This window comes from Cricetulus griseus, chromosome 5 (assembly GCF_003668045.3).
Source record: "Cricetulus griseus strain 17A/GY chromosome 5, alternate assembly CriGri-PICRH-1.0, whole genome shotgun sequence".
NCBI classification, from domain to species: domain Eukaryota; kingdom Metazoa; phylum Chordata; class Mammalia; order Rodentia; family Cricetidae; genus Cricetulus; species Cricetulus griseus.
In genome coordinates, this window is record NC_048598.1 from 26,606,323 (window position 1) to 26,632,141 (window position 25,819).

Sequence of the window (25,819 nt, forward strand, 5' to 3'; positions counted from 1 at the left end):
GGTCATACAAGCTCTATCCCAAAGCAAAATCCAAATGTTAATAATATTAGCCTGATGCAGATACCAAAGACAATTTCTTTCCTGCAGAACCTTAGACTTGTGTACTAAGTACGATTACCCAGCACTTGCATTAGTCTAACCTCAATAATTCCAAAGCTTAGATGTATATTTTGGTATATTTCCAGGATATTAAAAGAAAAAAAAATGTCGTTTACCTTCTTGTTTGTTTCAGTGTAATGCTCTTAAAGTCATAGCATGAAATACTTGCGCTGTCCTATTCTTGGTAGTTTGAAATAATAGTATTTTTGTATGTTTTGGGGTGTGTCTGTATGTATTAACATAACAGTTTTCACTGCCTAGGTGTTCGTAATAAAAATGAAAGGTTCTGAGTGTACATATTATTCAGTAATCTCCACAATGTCCACTTGAGTGTGGAGTCACTGATAACGCCCAGCTGGGGTCTGGTTTTAAAGAGACAGTGATTGTGTTTTTCTAAAGATGTTTATTTCTGTCTTTAAATATCTTAACTTCCCCACTTCCCCCCCCCTTTTTTTTAATTAATATTGATTCAGGGGTGTTTTTCCACTGTTGTCAAGGGAGGAACACAAGGGGAATTGGCACCTTGAACTCCCAAAATATATTATTTTGTGTACTTTAAAATGTGACTTTGAGTTCTTTGTGGAAACTTAGAATATGATGTACATGATTCTTTCCAGAATTGTCCAGCAGCAGTAATGAGGCAGTGACAATTTCTGAGTAGTTGATTGGATGTCCTCTTACATTTCTCCTTAAGGTGACTGCAGTGGGTGGCTATTGTGTAGCCTCACTGCCCCAGAGTGTCTGTAGCCATTTCTCCTCCGGAAATATTTTATAAAAATCAGCTGGTAACTCGGGGCACTGGCCCTTGTTATCTGTGCCCCTGGGAAACCTGAAACACAAGCAGTTGTACTTGTTGGGGATTAGCTGATCTCCAGAGGCCTGGGGAAGTGGTGGGGGCTGTGAGTGGTGCTGTCTCTTTAAAAGTGCCCTTTATGTCATTCCCCCTTCTGGGATTGCCAGAGGGGCCACGGGCTTTGGGAGAGATTGTGTGGGTGCCAGTGAATCAGAATGAAATGGTGGGTTTGTGTAGATGCATTTGTCTGCTGTAATTTTTATATATATATTAAACTTACTGTAACTGTACAGTTCCAATTTCTGTTGTAAAACATTAAACCATTTTCCAAGTGTTTTCACATTGTCTGTGTCTCTGTGAGGTTGCTGCCTTGGTATTCTGGATGCTTTACACAGGCATTTGCCACAGATAACTCACATGGACCTTCCAGATCATTTCTCCCCACAGGTCCTCCTAGGAACCTCAGAATCTAAGCACCTTAGTCTCACACTTAACCTTCTGGCTTCCTTAGTGAGCTATAGTCACTGTGTTTCCTTTCCCCAGACCCTCAGTGGGGTTAGTGGAATCCTGAGTTGAGTATCTGTAGTTTCCTTCAGACCTGACTGCTCTATATGATCAAACACTGGCCCTTGATTGATCCTTCAAGGGAACTCCTCAAAGCTCGTCTCACTGTGTATGTGACTGCTGACTGGGACTGAACTGAACTCTTTGTGGGCTCAGTCATTTGACTTGTAGGCCCAGGTACCTGTAGCATTTCTTACCAGGCCCTGATCCAGGGGTGGTGGGAGAGGATCCTCTGAAGGAGATACACCCTGAACTGGCCTCTCTGGCCCTGCTGTGCACGTGCTAAGCACCTCTGCCTTCGAGACAGTTTGACATCTGGCACTTCATAGAACTCACTGATTTCATAAGGAAAGAGGAATATCCTAAAACTTCCCACTGAGAGAAGTGTCCCTTGACAGGCATTATCCTGCCAAGAGCCCATCTCAAAATGACAAAGTGCCCTCCCTTTTGCTCCTAAGTCAAATTAACTTGGCCCTTTCCATTCTTTCCCTTCTAACATTTATGTCTTGCATATAAGTCTATAAAGTTATTTTTAAGCAATTTCAAAATTTTAACATTCTCTTTGGTAGAGACAGTGACTCTAGCAAGCAAACCCCATGTGACATACCTCTGAAGGAGTGAGACTGTGACCCTTCCATCCTTTTATAAAGTAGCTATATTCCAGCTGTTCCCAAGGCCCCACAGGAAGAAGTTCCCTGCAAGACAAGGTGAGGAGCCTGTGCCCTGGCTCTCTGTGAAGAGGCTCTCATTCCCAAGACCAGGAACTGAACCTGGGCCTCTGAAAGAGCAAGAAGTGTTCTCAACCAATGGACCGTTTCTTCAGCCCCCATGATTTTTTTTTTTTAAGTCACTTGGCTTTACATTTTAACTACAACATAGGACTGATTATGTTTAACATGTTTTAAACCCTCTGAAGCGAGTGATAGTGTCTTACAACTAATTGTATCCAGAATGGAAGATCATGGTAACGCTAGAGTCACTGCCAGGCCTCAGGCAGGGTAGGAGTCCTGCCTCAGATCTGGAGCACTCCTCCCAGCATCTCTGGTTCCCCAATTCTGGGCACATCTGCTCAGGTCTCTCAAAGCTTGCTTTCTCTGTAGTTCCTTTGCAGGTGAGATCACCTGCCCTGTAGCTCGCTACCAACTCTCCCCTATTCCTAAGAGACATGTTCTCAACAGAACTGGGTCAAACTTATTTTGCAGCCATCTTTACTCAGCTGATCTTGAAATGAGGCCTGGATTTGAGGCACACTAAACAGCTCAGCCTCAGCCTTCAAGGTGAGTGGACAGCCCCTTGGAGACTGGGTTACATTGATGGCCTTTCTATATATGCTGGGCAGGATTGTTGTTGGAATTCTTAATTTTAAAGGTCTTTTAAATAGATGGACTTGGATTTCTGTTTTGAAAAAGCCAATGTGCAAATTTTAGTCTTTTATACATTATTAATTGGGCTTGGTGAACTGGGAAGTTACATAGAGTTGTTACACACAGAGGAAGTACTACTATAGTACTACTACTATAATGAGGGAAAGGTCACTTTTGGTGAGGGATGCTGACCTAAAAATACTGTCCACTCCCCACCCCTCTGCACCCACATGGCTGCTACGGCCACTGCCTTTCACTCCTGGATGCTCTGCCCAGAATGTTACTGCCCCGAGTTTTTCTACATTCCATAGCGAGGTTCACCTCAGGAAGCCTTTCTGCCATCCTTTCCCACTGGCCATTTCCCTATCTGGAGGCACAACCTCCAGCCTAATGCCACATCCTACACAAACACTGCCTCGTGGCAGCTTTCAAGATGTCTTCGTGTACTGGTATCCACCTGCCTATTCCCAACTGCATCCGTAGTTTTTCACTTCCTGCAGAGGCAAACCTGCTGATTTCCCACAAACCCCAGGCTTCACCACTGAAATAAGGCTTTAACAACAGTTTTAGCAAAGCATTTATTATGCAAAATGGTGAGGCTTTCTTCAGCAAGCCAGTATAAATTAAAACCCCGAGAGGGGAGGATCCTCCAGCCATGGCCACAGCCACTGCAGTCCTCTGAGTCTCATTGTGCCACTGCTGTGTGAGCACTGCAGACCTGGCCACTCAAGAAGGGATGAACCAAGTTCCTGGAAGAAGGCAGAACTTGCTCCCCTTTCTTTGACCCCCTTGGCTTAGTTCATTGTCTGTAATGACAGATCCTGTTTTCTTGTCTGTGCCACTTTGTGCACAAATCATTTGCGTGTTCTCCACAAAGGTAAGGCTTTTAACCTTCCCATTGAGTCTGGCACAATGGTTGGGAGATGTAGAAAGTGTGCTTGATGGAAGGCCCCTTGTAACTGTGCCAGGGACCTTCCAAGCATGTTGCTTGCCTTCTTTTAGCCCCCCTACCCCCATGGCGGACACTTGCCTGGGCTCCCTCCTACCTGCCTCTCTGCCTTTCACAATGTGGCCTAATTGTAGGTTATCTTGGTGCTGGGAAGGATGACAACTGAAGCCAAATTTACAGCAGGAGCAAAGCAAGTCAATGCCAATGGAACAATACAAACAGACCCAGGCCTTCTCTGGAGATTTTACAAAGCAAGCTGAACTGATCTGTGAAAGCAAGCCCTCACCCCTGACCTCCTGGCTAGGGCTTGGCTCTGCTGTGAGAAGGGTCTACCATAAAACCAGAGAACTGGGCTGGGGTGTGGGAGTGAGGGGAGCTCTCCCTTTAAAGGGTCCAGGGATGACAATCTTTGTACAGTGCTTTGGAACTGGAGAAGACAAATGTGACAACTGGAAGCATCCTCTTCATGAAATGGTGGCTGTGGAATTGATAAAGGAAGTTGTAAATAAATGCTTACTCCTCTGTCCTTCACAGTCGACATCAGCAGGTCAGACCTGTGAGTGGGAGACCCCTGGCGGTTAGCGAGGGGGCAGGGTCTGCATATTCAGGGCATCATAGGTGTCCTTGGTGGCGGTGCTGAGCCCCTGGTGAAAGCAAAGCACATAAGAATGAACAGAAGTCCACAGGTCCAAGTTTACTGTCTGTAGCTCATCCATGGATCCCATTGCCTTCAGCAGCTCAAGAAAATCACCTGCCTCATGCCACAGGTAGGTGGGGAGTCCTGCCTGAGAATGCTGACAAGAAGATGGGATCTTTGTACTGACTTGGAAGCAACGCCTTTCCAGCTTGATTCTCACCCCTTTCTTAACTTCCCAAACGGCCCTGCAGCACCAGGGCCCATCCAACTCCCCATCCAACCAAATAGGAAGGCAACTTTCCCAAGTCACAGACTAAGCTGGAATCTGGGAGGTACCAGAGAATCTGCTACCTGGGCCCACAGAAAGTCTGGACTAGTCACAGGGAAAGTGGCAGTTCCTTCACCTCGGTCCTTATCCAGGAGTTTCCAGTCTCTGGCCACTGTGGTATATATATTCTTTGGACAGTCAGGCAGGGCTGGCCCCAGTCTCACTGGAAAGCCTCTCTCTGTCCCAGGCCTGGAAAGGCCATGGGACCTCCACAGCTGCCAGTAAGCAGCTTTGAACAGCACTATGCTCAGGCAAGCCTAGCAACAAGACAGATGAAGCCACTGGGAGATCCCTTTCAGAAAAGTAGCTTCTCGGCACATAGTTTGCATAATTTGCACTGATTTACATAAACCAGGCACCTGATTACAATAACATTTTCCATTTGAAACTACCCTTTTTTTTTTTTTTTCTCAATGTTTCTGCCCACTCCCTTAGATCTTCCTAAGTTTTGGAGTTTAGGGCAGAGCTAAGCTAACAGTGGACAAAGAGAACAATCACCTGGGGAGGGTCCTTTACCTATTTCTGCCTACACCTCTGAGAGGTCCCCTCCCATCCTTTAGATAGGCTGCTATTGTCTGCTGTACCCAAATGGCATGGGGCTCCCACCACCCTCTAGCTAAAGCCAAGTATCTGGCTCCGCACCTGAGTCCTAACCCTGCTGTAGAGACATAATGGCAGTGGAGTGGCCTCTGCTCTGCTTGTGTGCCCTGGGTTTGCTCTCCCTGGCTGTTGACAAGGGTCGGTGCCACTAGCAAGCAAACCATGTCACTTCAGCTTTACCCCATGTCAGATAGTACTGCCCAGGAAGGAGACAGCAGCTCTCACCTGGTAAAGACCGTCGTGCCCCTTGCCTCTCCGCCTCTGGAAACAAGATTGGAAAGGAAGGGAATCAGATGCACTCTTGCTCAACCGCCCCCACTCAAGGAATCAGAAGGGGCTGTTTCCCAGCCAGCATTCCACTCCCCCCCCCACACACACACACGGTACAGAAAGGTGTCAGCCCACTGGCTAGACCTTTGCTTCATAGAGTAAGATGAACTTGACTCAGGGGCCAAGTTAACTGCCCAACTCAGATCTCGGGCATCTGGGACATTTTGCTGGCTGCTTGGGGTAAATGGACCTCTGCACAGCTCCCAAATCCTTTGCCATCAGAAAGACTCCCTGAGAATGGCAATTAGATACTGAGTGGTTCCGGGTGTTGATACCGAGTTAGCGCACATCTTCCTCCCAAGGGAGCTGACATCCTCTCCATGGAAGGCACTGACCACACATGCTGGCCCTATTCAGAATAACTCAATGCTCTGCCCTTGATATTTGGAGATTCTTATGAAATCATTAATGAACAAGGAGCCGCTGTACACCTTCACTCTCCCCCTGGGACCTAGTGTCAGCGCACAGTCAGCACACAACAGTGCTACAAACAGTGATATTACTTGGAAAGGTTCAAACTGCCTCCAGCAAAGCTGAGCCACAGACTTTAGGTTTGCCTTTCAGTCTCACCAGCTGTCCAGTGATGCCTTCACTTAGGACAGCCACCACATGCTGGGGGAAGAATGGAGGGGACAGGAAGGCTGATAGGAATGGTCTGGAAGACCAGAAGGAACCCGCCTGGGCGCCAAGGAAGAGCAGCACTCACCTCGCCTTTCATCCCAATCTCACTGTAGGCCTCTGCCATCTTGTCCTTCTGCAGCGCCTGAAGGAAGAGGTGATGTGGCTCCTTAAGTGATACACAGTGGGCCTTCCCCAGAAGCATCTGGATTCCCACGCTGGCAGGCTCCAGTCGTCAAGGCTCCCAGCCCCGGGCTTACAGACATTGCTGCCCACAACCAAGTCTCCTGTGCCCCTCAGCCTGACTCGAGAATCTCTATACATTGGACAGCTGAGGTTAGGTGCAGGACTTAGACCTGTAAAACCCAGCAGGGAGACTGGACGACGTAAGGGCTCCAGGGCAGCAATGCGTCACTTCTTTGGACAAGTCATCTCGTCCCAGCCGGTACCACAGGCTGTGGATCGCCCACGTGCTTTGTGTCACCACCAGTGGTGAGGAGCACCCAGGTGGCCTGATACTATCGCTTCACACCACAGTGGTGGGGTGGACTTTGCAATGAGAGAAAGTGCTCAGAATACTCCAGCCCGTGGGATCAGCATCCTCTCAGATAAGCCAGCTCTACACTCCTGCCCAGCATAGCCTGCAGCTCCCACCCTGTTCCCCAACCACTGGCTCGGAGCCCATGGAACAAAAACACAAAAATAAGCAACAACAACCACAAAGCAAAAGAGATGAGGTGCTGTGACCCTGCTCAGCTCAAAGGAATGTTGTTCTAAAGCTACCAGCCTGTGACACAGAACCATGCAGGGAAGGGTTGACCTAGACAGAAAGACGGAGAGCAGCCCCTCCCACAGCCTGCTTCCAGTTCCCTAGGGTGAAGGATGAGTTCTCTCACACTTACATTGTACACGCCTTCCTGGGGGTTCCTCCTCCTCTGCTGAGGAACAGAAAAGGGCAGAAATTAGATAGAGAGAATCCAGGCTGGAAAGTATAATCAACCCCATGCTGCCTGACGCACTGCCTTGTCCTGTGGCTCAGCTGTCAGTCTCCTCCACATTCCCCAGCCTTGCTCAGGCCACCCTTGAACCCCGGCAGCAATGAATTCCACAGCTCATACTCGGTGACCCATAGCTGCACACACACGTCACATGGGGATGGCTGGGGATGGCTGCCCATGGGCTCTCAGCCCCCTGGCAGATGTATTCCTATATGCACCATACACCGAGGCGCACGGGTCCCCTTCAGCAAGTCCTACTGAGATGTGGCCCCAGAAAACTGTGACAGCCTCCTTGCCCTTCCCCCACAGCCTCCTGGTCTTAAGAGCTGAGGTAGGAGGATGGAATAGAGGTTAGCGACTTTCTTACTTTCCACTCTCTCCAGCAATACACACCCAGCACAGAACTCAAGAGGACCTAGGTCAGGGCTGAGTGGACAGGTATGACCAAAAACACTGAGGACATTGGGTAGCACTGAGTAGTACTGACCTTAAACTGGACTTTTGTCCTGAGCCATGCTATTAGGAGACCTCTAGTCCAATCTAGCAGTCATCTGGCCCTTCCGCTCCCTACAGGAATGGAGTCTACAAAGCCAAGAGGGCACAGGCACATAGAGCCTGATGTGGCCAAGTTCTAAAGGGTTATTCAGAATCCAGGATTCCTTCTCCATGGCCTTAGCCCCTTCCTGTGTGTATCTTGACATCGGGGCTGTCCTATAGAAGCAAATGATGCTACAATGTGGCTAAGGAGCAGTGGAGGAGAGGTAGACAGCTTAGACATGAAGGCTAGGGTGACAAAGACATGTGCAGGGCTTCTTAGGATACAGAATGTAGCCCAGAGGAAAGGGAGGGTGGCAGCAGGTGCGTCTTTGTCACCGTCTTGTTCCAGGCCCTATCCATGTCACTGTGAGTCTAGTGCCCACTGTGCTGGGCTGAGTTGCCCTCCCTGTGAGTCCAGTGCCCACTGTGCTGGGCTGAGTTGCCCTCCCTCCAAGCCCACCCTCCGCCACCCTCCCTCCAAGCCCACCCTCCGCCAGAGGCAGAGGAGCTCCTTACCTGTTTGCCTCCAACCTCAGGATCCCGAGCCCACTTCTTGTCCAAAACGTCATACTCCTCTCTTCGTCCTAGACTCAGCTCCTAGAACAGGAGATGGGACCTTCAGGAGAATGGAGCCATGGCAACTGAAACTGGGTTTTGGTTTCCCGCCTGGTGGGCTCCACAAAAGGCAGCATGGGCAAGGTGAGGTATCTCAGTGGGAAAGACAGTTGCCTCAGAGCCTGAGGGTCTGAGTTCAATCCCCAGGACCCATGTGGTGAAAGGAGGAGGAAGAGAAGTCCTCTGATCTGTATGTGTGCACCGTGTAGCGCGCGCTCGCGCGCGCGCGCACACACACACACACACACACACACACGGGAAGAGAGAAGAGAGAGAGAGAGAGAGAGAGAGAGAGAGAGAGAGAGAGAGACAGCACAATAAAAAGTAAAAGTAATTTTACATTTTATTTATGTTATGTGTCTATGCAGCCACTGCATGCCTGCAGAAGAGGCATCAGACCCCTGGAACTAGAGTTACAGCTGTTTGAAAGCCACCATATGGGTGCTGGGGAAAAGCCTGCATCCTCTACATAGCACTATCCAGTTCCAGGAAATGCAATTTTTGGAAAAAAGCATGGACAGAGGCAAGTGAGGTGGTAGGAACCACTTCATCTTTATGCTAGCACCTCAGAAAATACCTGCCACCAGGATGGTGCCTGGCGGGAACCCCAGAGTCACCATGTGCTTTTCCTCCCGCTGATCTATCTAATGGAGTTCATAATAACATTTTCACATTAGCAAATGAAACCAAGGCTCCCAGAGGGAATCACACAGACCAAAGACCCACTGCATTTCTGTATGGTCCTTCCCCTGGTGCTGCAGCCTCTAGCCTTTGCAAATCGCTGGTGGCTGGCAGTTCACTAGAGGCAGGGTTGCGCCGCTGTATGCCCCCATGATTCATTAGAGGCAGGGCTGTGCCATGCATCTCATCATTAAAGCTCCTGGTCCTCATGGCAACACTGCAGGGCAAGCATGTTTGCTGCCCCAGTCTTAGGGTTAGAAAACTGGGGTTCCACAGCTTGCCACCAGGCACCAGGCTGATAGCTGTGGACAAGACCTGCAACTGAGTCTGGTCTTGGAGCTTCTCTGGGACCTAGGACAAGACTTTGCAGGCAAGTCTGCAGAGTGGGAACTTACATTGTAGAGCTGGTTGGAACCCTGCTGGTAGGCAGTAGCATCTACACTTCCGCTGAACTGCAAGAGAGCAGAGAGAATCACAACTCAGCACCATCTCCAAGACGGCCAGAGGGCTGGCTACAGTGCTGAGCTGGGTAACAGTCCCTCGATGCCTGCTGACAAACCCCATGTGCCTTGCTGCTGTGGCTATCCCTTGCAAGGGCCCAAGCTGTGGTAGCTGCCTTCTGCTTCTGAACTCAGTTGTCCTTTCTCTTGCCTGCCATGTGAGTGTCTACAACTTTAGTCTTGAGAGAAGCTAATTATCCCAAGTAAAGGCCTTGGCCCTTCCCCTGTGTGAAGAGGGCACTCAGTCTACACCTGCTGGAAGCCAGGGCACTCTCCTGTGCTCCTTCCTCCAGGGGTTCCAGGACACTCAGGGTAGACAGTGGTTACAAAAAGCTGCCTACTGAGTTGCCCCCTGGCATCATCACCAGCCCTTTCCTGAGTGCTTGTTCATTGTCATGAGCATATAACCCAAGCTGACATACCACCGAAGAGAGAAACTTCTGGGTTTGCAGAGTCAGAGCTCTGGAGGGAATCTTACAGATCAGCTAGGCATCATTTCTAAGTAAATAAATAAAATCTTATGCCAGAAAGGAAATGAATGGGTTATAGTGACCTGAAGGGGTCGGACATCTGTCTGCCCCAGATGTATACATGGTTCCACTAAACCCATGGTTTCAGGTACCTGGTGCAGACCAGTGCGCTGTCCAGCACTGCAGATGGGGAAATTGAGACTTGTAGAAAAGCTGATGTGGCTCAGTATCAGGCCCCAAGAAGAAGCTGCAAATCTTCCACCCACTTTTTGTCCCTAACTGCCTGGCTATGGGGCACCCTCATATCCAGCCATCATTAGTACAGATCCTCACTAACGCACTTACCATTAGGCTCACCGTCCTGCCCTGTCTGCTGCAGATGGCTACCCCACCTTCTCAGCCCACCCACTGTGCACACTCGGCTGTCCCCTGCCTTGCTCATGCACACCATAGGTCTGAGACTCTCCAATGCCAAAGCCCTGCCACACATCCTCCCAATGAAGGAACCCACATCCCCCCCCCCAAGAGCCCAGGGGAACCCACCTTTGCTCTCAGGTACAGGGCTGTGACAATGACTCCATAGATGAAGAGGATTCCATCTAGCAGGTAGCAGAGTTTGGGATCCAGCAGACCAAAGCTCTGTGCCTCTGTGCCAAGAGATAAAGCTATCAGTTGTGCTCAAGCTTACAAGAACACATTCGTCCTACCCCAGGTAGGCTTTATGACAGATTGAAACCTAAGAAATCATTCTAGCCAAGGACACTAGGTCCAATCCTCATACCTCACACAGCCTGCAACCTATCTCATATACCCGATCTGAAAAACCCAGCTGCAGTGGCCAATGCAGTGCCGACTAGGAGGAAGATGAAACTGTCCACCGTCCACAGAACTTCTGACTTGGTGACATGGAAGCCCAGCTTTAAGTGAGACCTTGCATAAACTGGACTCTAAGCTTCAGAAAGGTACCTAAGTCTTGGTAACTAAGACCCTCCTACAGAGACCCTAGGGGCTAAGAAAGGTGGGGCTTAGAGATGTAGTGATTTAGTTAAATCATCTCAATATCTATTCATTGTCAGTTAAGTTTAGGTGTAGTAGCCCACATTGGTAAAACCAGCACTGAAGAGGCAAGAGGATTGTGAATTTGAGGCCAGCCTGAGCTATAAGTTCCAGGCAGCCTACACTTTTCAGATTAGACCCCCTTCTGTTTCGTCACTCTCACTAATTTGATGGGTTCCTAACTCCTCCTGACTTTCTGATGTTTGTCATACTGCACTTAAAGCATTGTAGTTGGCACTATCGATAGATAAGAAGGGTAGGGGGTAAGGGAAAGGAAGATGCTAGTTAAATAGACACTGCCATTCCTATTTGAAAAAAAAAATCACACAGCGAAGTATGTTATTGATCTTGACACTAGGTAAGTATGTAGCAGCCAGACCTGAGAACTGGCCTAGTGTCACAAAACCCTCACTCTGCTCCTGCAGGGGGCAGGAGCGCCCTCTGGTGGCTGCTGGCCAGCCATGTTGGGGCAGACAGGGGGGAAGGAGAAGGGGCGCTGTCATAACCCTAACTCTGTAATTTGGGGCAAGGTATCTTTCAGCTGCCCTGTGAAACAGGTCAAAAGTCTTCAGTGTTTGTTCTGTGTAGTGTTTATGACTTTGAGCGCAATCATTAAAGCCCCATTGAATCGCCACCAGAAACGCACTGAGAACTGTAGGTATGGAGCACTTCCGGCTGCCGGCACATGCCATGGAAGCTGGTGACTTAACTCTCATTCACTGTCCCTATGCCACCTCCATGGAGCCCTCCATCTTTAGCCTCTCTCCTTGCCCCAGGCGGAAGATATTGTCCTTGTCAACTTCTACAATCCCTGCTCAGCAACCATTGATGACCCTGACACTTCAAAGAGGATTGGAATTCTGGGCAACCCCGGAAGACTCTGCCTTTCCAGACCAAACTGGAAAGAATTCCCTGTCCCCTCTCCAACTGTCCCACATATTCCAGGCTGACCTTGAACTTACTATATAGCCAAGGACAACCTTGAATTTGTAATGTGCTTCCCCCACATCTGGAGTGCTGGGATTTACAGATGTGCACCACCATGCCTGGTGGTTCTGGGGATCAAACCCAGGGCTTCATGCGTGGTAGGAAACACTGTACCTACTCAGCCACATCCCAGTCCTTCTTCCTGTCCTTTATGTCCCATGCTCCCTTAAACTCACAGGTGCTGTCTTCTTCCCACCATGGCCACCTTGGCTTCACCTGCCTCCTCTAGGCCCCCACTGCTAGCTCTGCCCAACAACTGGAGAACGCAGGCCCACATCCAGCCATCTGGGTCCAGTGGTGATCAATGGATGGTAGAGATTGCAGAGCCTAGATCCCTGTATAGTTCTCTGGAAGTTCAGACTTCTTTTCTCAGGCTGAGAGCACTGGAGGCCAATGGTCATTTTCATTTTGCTTCCTGCCCCATCCCCCAATACCATGCCCAAGATGGACATTCATCAAATTTCCCACAGTTGAGAGGAAGGTATGTTTCAGTGATGGGGAGATGCCAGGCCCCAGCCCCAGGCTGCTCTTTGCACTAATAATTACCCAAGATCCCCCCAAAAGCAAGCCAGCCCCCAGTAAAGGCTACCAAAGCTGGAGTGACATTTTCTCTTAGGGCTGGAAATGTCAGTGGCGATTTACAGGGTGGTTGAAATTCATAGAGAGAGCCAGGAGAAAATCGCTCAGCTGCCTGCCGTGTGAAATGAGAACAGAAAAAATACTGGATAGTAAATTTAGAACAAATAAGAAGAAATATTTCTTTGTGTTGTGCAGAGTCAGCACAGTAGGGGGCAGGTGGGGACTTGGGCACCCACCCCCAAGGATAAGTAATAGGGACAGGGCTTCCTAGTCTCTTTAAAGAGCAGAATAGTTTTATAGCCAGCAACAGAAGAACATTAACCCAACCTTTTAGGGACTGCCCCTTTCCTCAGTCCTATGGCATGTGCACTGAGAGGGGTGAGCCTCAAGAATATAGTGATAGCCCAGAAAATCCCACACAAGAACTCAGGAGCCACGGCAGTCGCATCATATACTATCTGTTGGGCATTGGCTCTGTGCCAAGGGCTGCAGAACTAGAAAGAGGCTGGGTTGGGGGCAGGTGGCTTCCACTGTTTCACCTGCCACTTACCAGCTGTGTGGTGCTAGAACGTAACCTCGCTTCTCTAGACCTAAGGCCTTCTGACCATAAAGCTGGGGGGGGGGCATGTGTATTTACCTTAAGGGCTAAGGTAAGAGTGCTTCAAGCAGGTGTAAATGGCAGAATTTCTCTTTCCTCTCTAAAGGCAATGGTGTCTGATATTTGGGCATTTACCCCAGCAGCAGCTCTTCACAATGCCACTTGTCATGGTGACTGTATTATTTCACTGCTCCTCTGACCCCCTCCCACCCCGTAGGCAGAGACCTGACCATCTCCTCCCCTGAGCCGCTTGCATACCCTGTTCACAGCTCTACTACATCCCATGCCAGGCACAGCACTCAGATGTTTCCCAGGAGGTATTCAGGGGGCTGCCACACTGCAGCTGTTTTCCTGTACAATGGGAGAGCCATTTTATTTTATGCTTCAGCCCATACTCCAGATCCATAGCCCTCAAGGAAAAAACCCAGTGCCTGAGAGAAAACCAAAAGCAGATTAAGGGTTCTACAGCCCAAACCTGGGAGCCTGCCTGCTTGTTAGAAGGGCTCCCTGGGCTCCCTATGGATGTTGACTTAGCCAGCCTGGGCTAGGACCTGGTAGGGCGACTTGTGTGCTGGCTGGGGAGACCCAGCATCCCACGGAGTTGATATAGCCCAGAGCATGAAGAGGGTCATTCGGCCTTCCACAGCTATGTAGCCATACCATCTACACAGAGGAAATTTCACCACTGGAGAGGAGAGCCACAGTCATGTTCTGTCCCTCTGCTCTAAGGCAGTGGCTACATGCTCCTGGCTCCAAGTGTCTCAAGCCTCCGTTTCCTCTCTGTATGAAGCAAGTAAGATTGCTTATCTCCTTGCTGATGGAGGGTTAGAGGTAGCTATACTTAGCAGGTGAAGGACCTGATTTGTTCCTCATAATGCCAGCTAGCATGGTCACCTCTATTTTTACTTTAAGCCCTTGAGTAAAAAGCTGGTGTCTTTGCCTTGTGGCAGGACACCTGGAATAGACCAAGTGAGACACTCACTCGGTGGAGGCCCCCAGGGCAGCTAGAGACAGCTCAAGGAGTATCTGTCAGAGTATCTGTCAGTTCAGATACTAATGTCCTGGGTCATTAGCAATAGTGAGTCTAGCCATCCCTGAACACCCTGTTGACACCTTCACAAGAGCCCTGGTTCAGGCGTCATGACACTGAGCAACAGCAGGAAGATTTTAAGCCCTAGAGGGCAGCCTGGGGAGACAGGAGTCTAGCAGAATCTCATTCCGCCAGTGGCTTGTCCTTGCATGGTGATGTCAGTGTCTCTCAGCCGGGATCATGCTTCCGACAACAGGGATTAGTTTTTAATAAGCCCGGGCCCATCATTGCTGCTGACACACCCTGTCCTGTCCTCACACCAAGCTCTTCTTGTAGCAAATCCGGTTGAGGAGCTGGGTATCTGCTCAACTACCTCAAACCATTTGACCACAGCATCTGCTGTTAAAATGACTTCCCGTGTCTGATCGAGTTTGACTCTGAGAAGAGTCCAGAAGGCAGGTAGAAAGCTCTGACGGGGCCCAGTTCACAGCTTGATAAACTGAGACCCGAGGATTGAAGCAATTTCATCAGGAACATCTGCCAATTAGTGGCAACACTGGAACGTCCCCTGACTCTGGAGTTCAGATGTTTCCCAGGAGGTATTCAGGGGGCTGCCACACTGCGGCTGTTTTAGCTGTGGAAGGCCTGACACTTCCTTGACCCTCCATCTTGGGGGAATCTCATCTTTAGTGCAGGCTCCAGAAGTCCCACCCATTTGTGAATGCATGCCTTTACTTTGGACACTTAGTCACAGTGGTGCATGACCATGTCACTTGGTATGTGTGTCTCTTCAGCAAGTGCTAGAAAACCTGGCTGGTTCACTCTGGTTTTCCTCACTTGGTGTACCACTAGCCAGGAGATGTGAGGAAAGGGCTAGGCCTCTGAGGCAGAAGGACTCTCGGAGTCCAGGTCGGAGTCTATTTTTCATTGGCTTAGTATTTGAGAGACTTCTTAACTCTGAGCTTCAGTCCCTACCTGCAAAAATGATTTAATAATACTGACACCACAGCATAGAACAGAGCAAATGAGGCCAACTGTATGGGGAGGGCCCTTGCACAGTGGCATGCGCCCACCTCGCTGGTCTCCAGAGGTGTCCTTGTCACACAGAGGCTGTGAAGGTACAAACAGCAGAAAGAGAAGAGGACAGGTCGTTTCCACCCCTCCATGCTAGGTTTGGGGACAGAAGCTGGGCAGATTCTACAACCCACAATGGTGAAAGCTGGCTTTCAGGAACATCTGAGGATAAAGCCAGATGGCCGATATGTGTGGAGGACCTGGCCCCACATCTGCGCTGCTCTGCATACCGTTTAGGAAACTCATTCTCCTTGCTTGGTCTGGTTTAATGCCCGGAACGATTTAGAACAATCCCACCGGGTTCACTGCCAGTTATGTTTTCACAGAAAAGAAACAGGGCTCCCAAAGGTCACCTGGCTGGAAAGTCCCCGAGTACACCTGAGCAAGCTCCTTCTCGACCCACTTTGTCCCAATACCTCAGTGATTCCTTCATCTGGATGGCTCCAGATTCTCCCAGGGACTTCTCTGACCAGTGCTCTGACCTCTGCTTGAATACATTGGGGGCGGGGGTTAAGAAACTCCTCACCCACCAACCCTGTGGAGAGCTCCAGTTCTCAATCCTTCAATTCCCACTTATGTCCAGCTTTTGTTCAGTTTATAGGAAGTGCTTCGGCATTGCAGGCAAGAACAAATCCTTGGAGGCCAGCCGATGTAAGACCAATGCCTGATTCTGCCATCATGTGACCATGAAACCATCCTAGGTCCCTCCCAGGCTAAATGGTCCTTCAGACCTTCTAAGTACTCAGTACAAAGGACTTAAAGTCATCGGTGGTACTCAAGTAGTTCACAGCTTAGGTAGGAACCTTCCTAGCTGCTAAGCTTCCCCAATTTGGAACTCAAGTTTAGGACCAGGGTGGTGCTGACATCCAGCCCCACCCCCAAGTCTCAGGCTCAACTGACAATGACATTGTAAGTTAAGAATTCAGAAAACAGGAAGTCACATGTTCTCAGGAAGGCAGTGGCACCAGCAGTGGGGGTGACTGTGTAGGGCAGAGTACTGGACATGGTGCCAACCCACTGACCACAACATAGGGACACACAGGCTTTCCCATCAGGGGTTTCTGCCTTTTACTTTCATTTCAGCAAGAAGGATATAAGCTAGATACATGACATAGTGGTGACAGCCATTAGCTGAAGGTTGCTTCTGTGCCTAGAACCAAGGTGAAATTTATGCAGCCATCACAGTGACTCTTACTGGACAACTGGGGAAACTGAGTCTCTGAGAGGTTTTGAAACACCATTTAGTGCTACTCTTGGCATCTTGATGATCCTCAAGACTGAAGAGAAGGATTCCAGAGCCCTTTCTTCTCCAAGGGTCAAGCCTATGTAGCAGGTTGTTCCTGGTTGTACCGTTTGTTTTAGTTGTTAGAGGCTGAGAGGCACCTGGAGTTAGCTGTCCTACACAGATTGCAACCAAAGGCCAGTACACACACTGGCCAGGTTCTTAGTGCCTGGCTTACCTGGAGCTGTTCTGATCTCTGACTTGCACAGAGACTCTACACAGTTTACAAGTGCCACACAGTATGCCATTCCCCACTGTAAGGTGCTCCTGCCTCCTCTACCTTCCCCGGTGTGCGGCTACATACATTCCAGTTCTGAAGCTGTTAGCCTGGTCACAAACTATCTACAAACTACACATTCCCATATACAAAGAGTCCAAGTAGAGAAAGAGATTATTTTATTTGTTAGACTTGAAGTGATCATGGGGTGTGTTTTTCCCTTTCTGCATTTTTATTTCCATTAAAGTTGTGGTTTGTACAATATTTTTACATTTTTTCCATGATTGTTTTTTCCTGTTTTCAAGTAAAATGAACTCATGATAGAAGTGCAGGAAGGTAAGAGAAACTATCAAAATCCCTCACGGATTTCATCTCTAAGCACAGCCTCTTATAACGACAATAGCAGCTTGCCTCCCAAAATGTCTGCTGCTTATCACTTGCAATCATCCTGAATCAAAACAGTTTTCCTGAAGAAAAAAAAAAAAAAAAAAAAAAGAAAAAACCCTTTGCTTTTCTTCAGTCTGTACTATAACTTTTCATATGTTCATAACATTTTGTGTTGTTTTATATAACCATGCTTCACATTTCAGGGTACGTCATAGTTTTACTGAATATCTTAAATTATTTTTTCATCTCTCTCTCTGTGTGTGAGTGTGTGTGTGTGCTCGAGCTCGTGCATATGAGAGGACACACTCATGTCAGACAGCAGCTTTCTGAGTTGGTTCTCTCCTTGCACAGTGTGGGTTGGAGGAATTAAACTCAGGTCATCAGGTGTGGGAGCAGGTGTCTTTCTCTGATGAGCCTGCCCCTAAGTATCCTTTATTATGGCCTCCTAATGATCCTTTCACTATTCTACAGGTGGAATATATGAACAACATGTAAAACAATGTGCATATAGGGCCGGGTGTGATGGTGCATCCCTCGCACGAGAGGGAGAGGCAGAGGCAGGAAGGTCTCTGAGTTCGAGGCCGGGCTGGTCTACCTATTAAGCTTCAGGCTATCCAGGGAGTACTCAGCAAGACCCTGTCTCAACAAACAAACATACAAAAAAAAAAACAAAAAACAAAAAACACCAAAACAACTATGTATGTATAAAGAACAATATACACATATGGTGTACATATTTACATATCTGCATACCTCTACAGAGACGGGGGCGTGGTTTGGGGGGAGTCTCACTCCTTCCTCTTGGTGCCAGCTTGGGCATGCGGCTGCCGACTGTCACAGTCATGGTCAAACTAAAAACACCGGCTCCTCACTTTCAGGCTAGAAGTGCTTTCCTCGTTGTTTCATTTGATGGTAACAATTGACTGAGGTAAACTGGGACGGGGGGAGGCCGTCCTGATTTGCTCCACTTTATAAAAAGGCTGAAGGTCAGGGAGGTAAAGTGACTCTCTGTGGTCTAACAGCACACATGTGGCATGGCTGGATGGAGAGGCCAGTCCTCCTCAGGCCTTTGTTCTCTCTCTCACAGCCCTCACATTATACTCGGCACATTAGACTACTTAAAAGAAATCTACTTCAGATCACAGGTTCTGTCAAAATGCTAAGCAGGATTTTGCCATTTCTCTAAGCATATAACTTATTCTTTATAAAAACTCTTTGGGGGGCTGGAGAGATGGCTCAGAGGTTAAGAGCACTGACTGCTCTTCCAGGGGACCCATGTTCAATTACTAGCAACCACATGGTGGCTCACAAGCATCTGTAATGAGATCCGGTGCCCTCTTCTGGTGTGCAAGCATGCATGCAGATAACTGTATACATAATAAATAAATAGAAAGAAAGAAAGAAAGAAAGAAAGAAAGAAAGAAAGAAAGAAAGAAGGAAAGAACTCTTGGTATATAGTGTTTACAAAAATGTTTATTGTATCATTATCTGCAGAAGAAAAAGAACCATAAAAATAACAAAAATGTCCACCAACCAGCAGGAACCTGATAAATTGATGTACTTATATAGCAGTTAAAAATGGCCCCAGAAGACTGGGGATGTAGCTCAATGGGCAGACTGCTTGCCCAACGTGCAGAAAGCCCTAGGCTGAATCTGCAACACATGTAAGCCCAGCCTGGAGATGATCAGTAATTTAAGGCCAGCCTCGGCTACAGGAGGCTACAGGTGTGGAAAAATAAAAACCTCACACTGACAACAGAATCCTTGCTACTTTGGAAAGTTTTCCAGGATAATTAGGTTAAAATTAAAAGAGCAAACAGCAAGCTCTAGAGTGGTATATATAGGATTTTTAAGTAAAAAGAGACACATATAGACTACATAGTTATGAGTGCATAAAAACTGCATCTGTATCTAGATTCAGTATTGTTTATGAAAATATCAGAAATAAATGGTGGTGACGGTGCTGTGGCATTGTGGGTATTCATACCACTCTGTCCCACTTACAAATGTTAAAGAAGGAGCCTAGACACAGCTCTGTAGAACTTTCCTAGTGTGGGCAAGGCCCTATGTTTAATATATTGTCCTCGGAAAGAGGACATATCAGATAGTAAACTGATAAGAACAGATACTACACTTGATCTTAGTAGTCAAAAGGCTGAGAAGCGATCAAGGCCCTATGTTTAATCCCCAGCACTGCCTCTATCCCCCCCCCCCCAATAATAGGGAAACCGGCTCAGTAGGTAAAATGCTTGCTGCTTGAGCATGAGGATGGACTTGAGTTCAAATCCCCAGAATTGACATAAAAGCCCTGTCAACGGCCTGCAAATGGGGTGGGGGAGCAGGAGGCAGGTGGATCCTAGGAGCTCCCTGAGCCCCATCAGTGACTCTCTGTGCTCGTTTCTACGTGTGTATAGAAACACTGAGTGCCGGCACTGTCGCTATTGTCCAAGGCTGCAGAAGTGAGACATGTTCATTGTACAAACCCCCAACACACACTTAGCACCAGTGGGGCCGGACAGGTAAAATAAGAAGCAGTCCTTAGTCCTTTAGAGGCTCCTCAGTGGGTCCCGCCCTAGCCAGGAGGCGGGTATACAGAACTCTCCCCACGTTTCTGGGCCTCAGGAGTTAAGGCTGCCCGAGTTACCCAAGGGAATCCATGCGGCCAAAGGAACCAGGACGGCTGCACGGTCTTCTTGGAGCTGATTTTGGTGGCCCAGTTAGTTATTCGGGGTACTGGGTGGGGAGAGGTTTGATAGAACCGACAGTGAAACCCAGGTTTCTGTCACCTAGCTTGCCTTCTTGTGGCTGGCAGCTCCCGGGGGCGGGGCTGTCGGTGGCCCCGCGGGGACCCCCTCAAACTGCAGGAGTCTGCCTTGGAGCTTGCAACGAATCAGGCTGTGGGTGTGGCATCCCGCCTAGTCGGGATTGGAGGCTGGGGGGCGGCGTGCCACTCTGATTTTAGATCAAATTTGAACTGCAAAGAGGGGGTCTGCTCACAGCCTGCCCTGGGGTCTCCTGCGATGAACCCTAGGTGCGTCCCGAGAAAACACTTGAAATGAGATGCTGCTGGGTTTTTTCTCCATCCCCACCTAGCTAGTGTCCTGGCGTGAGAGGAGAAGGGTAGTGTGTGTGTGTGTGTGTGGGGGGGGCATCAGGCATGAGGCCACTGCCCCACGGCGGCGCTGTGGCTGTCCCACCGGCTGCGAGCGGTTACCGAGTGGCACCCCTCCCCCCACCCAGCCCGCAGCTGGCTCCCTGCTCGAGGTTTCCTGTCGAGCCGCACCATCCTGGGCCGGGTTATCGCCGGTGATCTCCCATCTGAACCACTCACACTCCGCCACGGCCGCCCCCACTTGCGGTCCCTTTCCCCGGAACCGCACCGCCCCCGGACCCTTCGCAGAGTCGCTGGCCCCGGAGCGCTCGGGGTGGGGGGGCGGCTGGGGGCTGCCCGGGTGCCCCCAGCCCTGAAAGTCAAGGAAAGGGCCGGTCCCAGGAGCTTGTCTGGCTTGGGGCCAGTGACCAGAATAAAGCCAGCCCACGCTCACGCCTGTCCGCGGTGGCATGGCGGGGACCAGGGGCAGGATCCTTAGCTCAAGGCCCGGTGGGCCGAAACTGGCAGGTGGGGACTGGTTCCCGCCCCAAAGCACCCTCCACCTCCCTCTCAGAGAGAGCGGGGGTGGGGGGAAGCAGAAGGGCTCTCTGCTCTCACACAGGGGGACTCCAAATGTCGTCAAAACTGCCACTCAGAGAGAGCTGCTTTCATTTCGAAGCCCCATCAGCTAGGAGCGCGCCAGGGCTTCCCTAGCTCACATACCCAGCAGGTAGAGAAACGCCGATTTTATTCGCCCCATCATTCAAGGGACATTAAGATGTGATGTATGTAAGCTGGAACAAGTCCAGGGCTGCGTGGCCATCCATTCGCTGCAGGAGCAACGGGATAGGCCTATGCTGGCATTCTGAGTTGAGCTAACCAGTTCTCATGAGAAGACACTCAAGAAAACTACAGATGCACATACTTTGCCTCACAGAAAAAAAAATGCATACATACATACAGTGTGTGTGTGTGTGTGTGTGTGTGTGTGTGTGTGTGTGTGTGTGTGCTAGCTCCAAGGTGTGTGGAGGGGATTCTTCAATCTGTTTGCCTTTGAGCAGAGCTGACCAAGTCAGCAAAAGGGTTGCAAAGTCTGCTTGGGGTCCTTCTGTATTGTAATCATTTGAGCCTCCAGGGTAGAGTGTTTAAAACTCTTCCCTGGTGTTTTACTCTTTGGGAAACACTGCTTTCTGGTGTTTTTACTCTTTGGGAAACACTGCTTTCTGGGGTTGATAATCTGGAAATTTCTATAAATATAAACATATTAATCCCCCAGCATTTTCCTACTCTCTGAGGGAGGGCAGTCTCAGTATTCTCTCAATAGGAATTCAAGCCTCAGTCTGCCCCTTTTTTGTAGAAACACCCAAGAGAACTGACTTTGGCATTGTAAGGGTATCTTGTGTGCATCATTCTCATTTTGCCTTGTCAATGTGGACACCATATAGCGCATGCCTCTATTTAAAACACACATGAGTCCTAGAATGTTCTGTTCTCCCATTGCCTTTCCTCCCATGAAGTTGTTCTCTGAGGACCAGCAGGGAGGCTGCTAGTGACAACCCTGGGAGACCTCACACCCACCTGTGTCTTGGTGGATTCTGAAACAGGCACAGGATGCCAGCCTGCTTAGGGGCAGGGTGCCATGCTCTGTTAGCCCTGCAGGCAGTCGCTCTGGACAACTTAGAAGCTCAACGGACTGCTGCTGAATGAGAGGTGGGCTGGATGGGGGTGGGAAACCTCAGTCTGTAACATATTTCCAGTCTTCCTTTGCACAATTTGTCGGAGAGAACAAGTCTAAACCTCCTGCAGACCAGAATGACAGTGAAGGCAAAAAGAATGAAAACAAAAAACAAAAAAACAACCTGCAAGAAAAATGAAGTTGATGTCTTTCCCCTGCCTAGACCTGACTCATCTAAGATAGACTAGGAGCAAACTCAAACTCATCTAGTTAAGTCTGGAAGGAGAACCCTGTTGTAAAGTGAAGCCAGGGGAGCACACACAGTGGTGCTCTCAAGTATTGCAGAGTGCTCCCACCCAGATACTGCCTGTCCTCCACTCTCAATCTTTTCCAAGCCTTTCTCAGCTTTCCCGTTGCACTGAGACTTCCTCCTTCAGCCCACACCAACCTCATGTCCATCCCGGGTCCCTCTCCCTCCCCCAGCACACTTTATTCTATGCTGTTCTTTCCTAGTCAATGAATTCCATGATGCCTCAGGGCAAAAGCCATGGTTTCTAGTTCTTTCCTCTCTACTCGGTGGGAAGCCCAGTTTTAGGCAGCCCCCTCCCACCTCATTAATAACATAATTGCTTGGATAATTAGGAGACTGATTGATTGGCTAAAGGTCATTAATGCTATACAATAAATGAATCTTGTGGCTTACATTTCAAAGAGCCTGTATGTGAGACTCAGAAGAAACCTGCCCCTGCACCCCCACCTCTACCCCCACCCTGTGGGAGCTTTGGCCAAAGCTAGCACCCAAAGTGTGGTGTGAGACCTTTGTAAAGTTATTTCTTGCTGGGTTCTTTGGTTCCTAAATACATTGTTAACAAGCAACTTCTCTGGTTCTGTTCTGCTGGGTCCAGCTCTGGGATCCAGGGTTCAAAGCTAGTCACCAAGAGAAAAACTGCTTATGAGTTCCCTAGGAAGTGGTTACAAAGTGTCACATTCCCAAACTGCCCTTCACATTCCCTTTGATCCAGGAGTTGCTGGCAATGGCAGGAGCTTGACAATCTGACCTTCTTTATTGTAGCCCTCCAGAAGGTTGGCCACTACTGCTTTCTTGGGTCAGGCTCCGGCTGTGATCAGGCCTCTGTCCTGTGTTTGAAAAAGACCTAGGTCCTGTTGGGACAGGAGTACCTGGATCAGCATCCTTCTGATGACTGATCAGAAAATACACCCAGAGTTCATCAGGAATGGGCTGACCGCCTTCTAGGAAGAACAGCCAAATTCATCCTTCCATTCAAGCTCCGGTTGCCAAAGCTCTCACCTTTCAACACTCAGCATCGATGCCCCCCACCCCAGCACATTTCTGTGCTGTGTTCAAGAGGTGGGTTCCAGTGGGTTCTAATATATAGGGTAACCTAAAAGTCAGAAATCATGGGGTACATTTACAGTTAAACAGGGACTACTGTGTGCCTGTGGTCCCAGCAATTCAGGTGCAGAAGCAGGAGGATCACTTGTGTCCTGCAGTCAAGACTGGCCTGGACAACATAGTGAGACCTCAGCCCAAAACAAAACATGCAAGATCTTTTTACAAATAATATATTCAAATTTGAATGTGCAGAAACAGATATAACAAAGCCCACCCATACACCACCTCCGCTGTATGTCCAGGTCTTTTGGACACCTGTATTTCTTAATAGTTTTTTTTTCATATTAATGATTGTGTCCATTATTTCAAATTCATAGGTCCTGAGAAGGTGTCTGGCGATTGGAGTAAACCCATCGAGCCTGTTATTCAAGCCTGTAGCTAATGCTCCCTTCATTGGTTTTCAGTGCTGAAGACTGAGCCCAGGGTCTCCTGTTTGCACAACTCCATTTTCAAAGTAAGTTTGGTCGTTTTTTCTTAAATTATTTTTCTGACACTCTATTGTTCTGGGCCCATTTTTCACTAATTATTTGATGAGAAGTCCCCTTGTTTTAAAAACAAAAACAAAAGGCAAAAACCCAGAATTCTGCAAGGGGGAGACATATTGTATCCATCACTCAGCAGCCAGCATGCCAGAGGCCACAACAGGGTTAAGAATGTAGAATGCCCAATGGCTTGCATCTGTATCCATGCCTTCTGGGCTGAGCCTAGAGTGATCGACCACCGCCTATCCTTCCTGTGCTATCTGCTCTCCATGCCTAGTCTCCTAAAACGCTTGACTACGACAAAGAAGCGGAGAATGCAGCCTCAGAAGCATCTGCCCGGTGCATAGCAAGGGGTAGAAAAGAGACCCAGCTTTTCCGCTAATCCTGCCTCCTGGGTGACTGTTTTCTGAGTTCTGGAGGCTGGCTGCTTCGCTGGGGAACGGGGCACTTGCATTTCCCAGGCTCTGGATGCTAGAATGAAGCTGCCAGAGCCGTGCAACATCACAGTCCTTTCCTGGAGGTGTGTTTGTCAGTTTGGCAACCCTTGGGTGCCCAGCCCACGCTCTGCTAACACTCGCCTGTGACGTACTTCGCGTGGATCAAAGACCCACAAAGCCCCCAGCGCCTGCAGCTGTCAAGCTGAGGACTCACAGGGAGCAGAATGCTTCGGGTATGGGCGGTGGTGGGCGGAGAGCCCGCCTTTGTGACTGCTCTGTCCCAGGGAAGGAGTGCACCCTGCTGGCCACCACACTCAGCCTGGCCGCCCCGTGTTCTGCCTAGGGTGCCAGGGTAGCCTGGGACAAACTACACTGTTCAACCTGTGGTGCTCTTCGGTTGCTGCATAATTTGAGCGTCCAGGATGTCTCACCAGGATGGCCAGGGACCCATGAGAGCCTCAGGGTGCACCTTAGAACTACTTCTGTTGACTCTAAATCTCAGATTATACTTGATCTACCGAAGAAACACTGGGGGAGGGGGGTACCACAAACCCTTAACAGTGTTTTCAACTCGGACTTGTGAAATTATGGGTTATCTCGTTATTCTTTGTGCCTCTTATTTACCCAGCTTCTACAATGCATACAAATACACAATTTTGAAAGGAGAGAAAATAGTCAAGGTACAATCCTGTTTTCATCAACCAGACCTCCTTCTACCAACCTCCAGCCCAGCCAATTCTCAGTTTCACTTTAGGTCTGTGACTACCTAAATTACACTGCATTTGTACACATGTGAACACACATGGGGGGGTGTCACAAAAAGGACAGCTGATGAGATACTGAAGTTGCAGGTTGGTTCTGATCAATTCACCCATTAATACAGGAGTCTGAATAATTAGTAGGGTAAAGTTACATAAGGGTCTTGGAGGCCCAGACAACCTATACAGAGCCCAGATCCTCTGACCACAGGGATGTCTTCATGCCCAGGACACTAATGGAAATGTATCTTTGTAACTCCTGCAGCTCTTAGTATTCTTTTCTCATTTCCCAGGACAAGCTCTAAGTCCAGCTTGAGGCTGTTCTGAAACCCCCAGTTAGCCTTGCTGGAGTTCCTCCCCAAATGCAGCTGGAGGCAGAAGAGGCAACCTCAGCTTCCGAGGCAGTCCTTTGTGTGTCAGCCCCTGCTGGCAAAGATGTCAGCCCCAGCTTGGGAATACAGTCTCTGCTCTAGACACCTTGGTGCTGAGAAGGCCTGGAGGCTGCTTCCCCAACCTAGGTTTTGCCCATGATGTCAGGAGAATGGACCAGTCAGGGAAAGAGGCCAGTCTGATTCCCCACCTGCTGTAAAAGTCTGTCTTCCCTTCCTAGGGGGCTGCTGCCTTCCCAGGTGCCCACCCCCTGCTTGTCTCAGGTCACCCTGTCTTCGG

General features: G+C 49.1%; 1 protein-coding gene and 1 pseudogene across 1 annotated transcript; both read right to left on the minus strand.

Annotated features, from left to right (window-relative positions):
* Positions 1 to 4,347: 4,347 nt before the first annotated feature.
* Positions 4,348 to 20,856, minus strand: Cd247 (CD247 molecule). Its single transcript, XM_035445814.1, has 8 exons — positions 20,508 to 20,856; positions 10,627 to 10,730; positions 9,509 to 9,565; positions 8,334 to 8,414; positions 7,185 to 7,220; positions 6,371 to 6,427; positions 5,560 to 5,595; positions 4,348 to 4,413 (listed from the first exon to the last, which is right to left on the minus strand). Exons 1-8 carry the CDS (start codon positions 20,854 to 20,856, stop codon positions 4,348 to 4,350), a joined length of 786 nt encoding a protein of 261 aa, XP_035301705.1.
* LOC113835972 lies at positions 19,341 to 19,460 on the minus strand (annotated as a pseudogene).
* Positions 20,857 to 25,819: the final 4,963 nt, after the last annotated feature.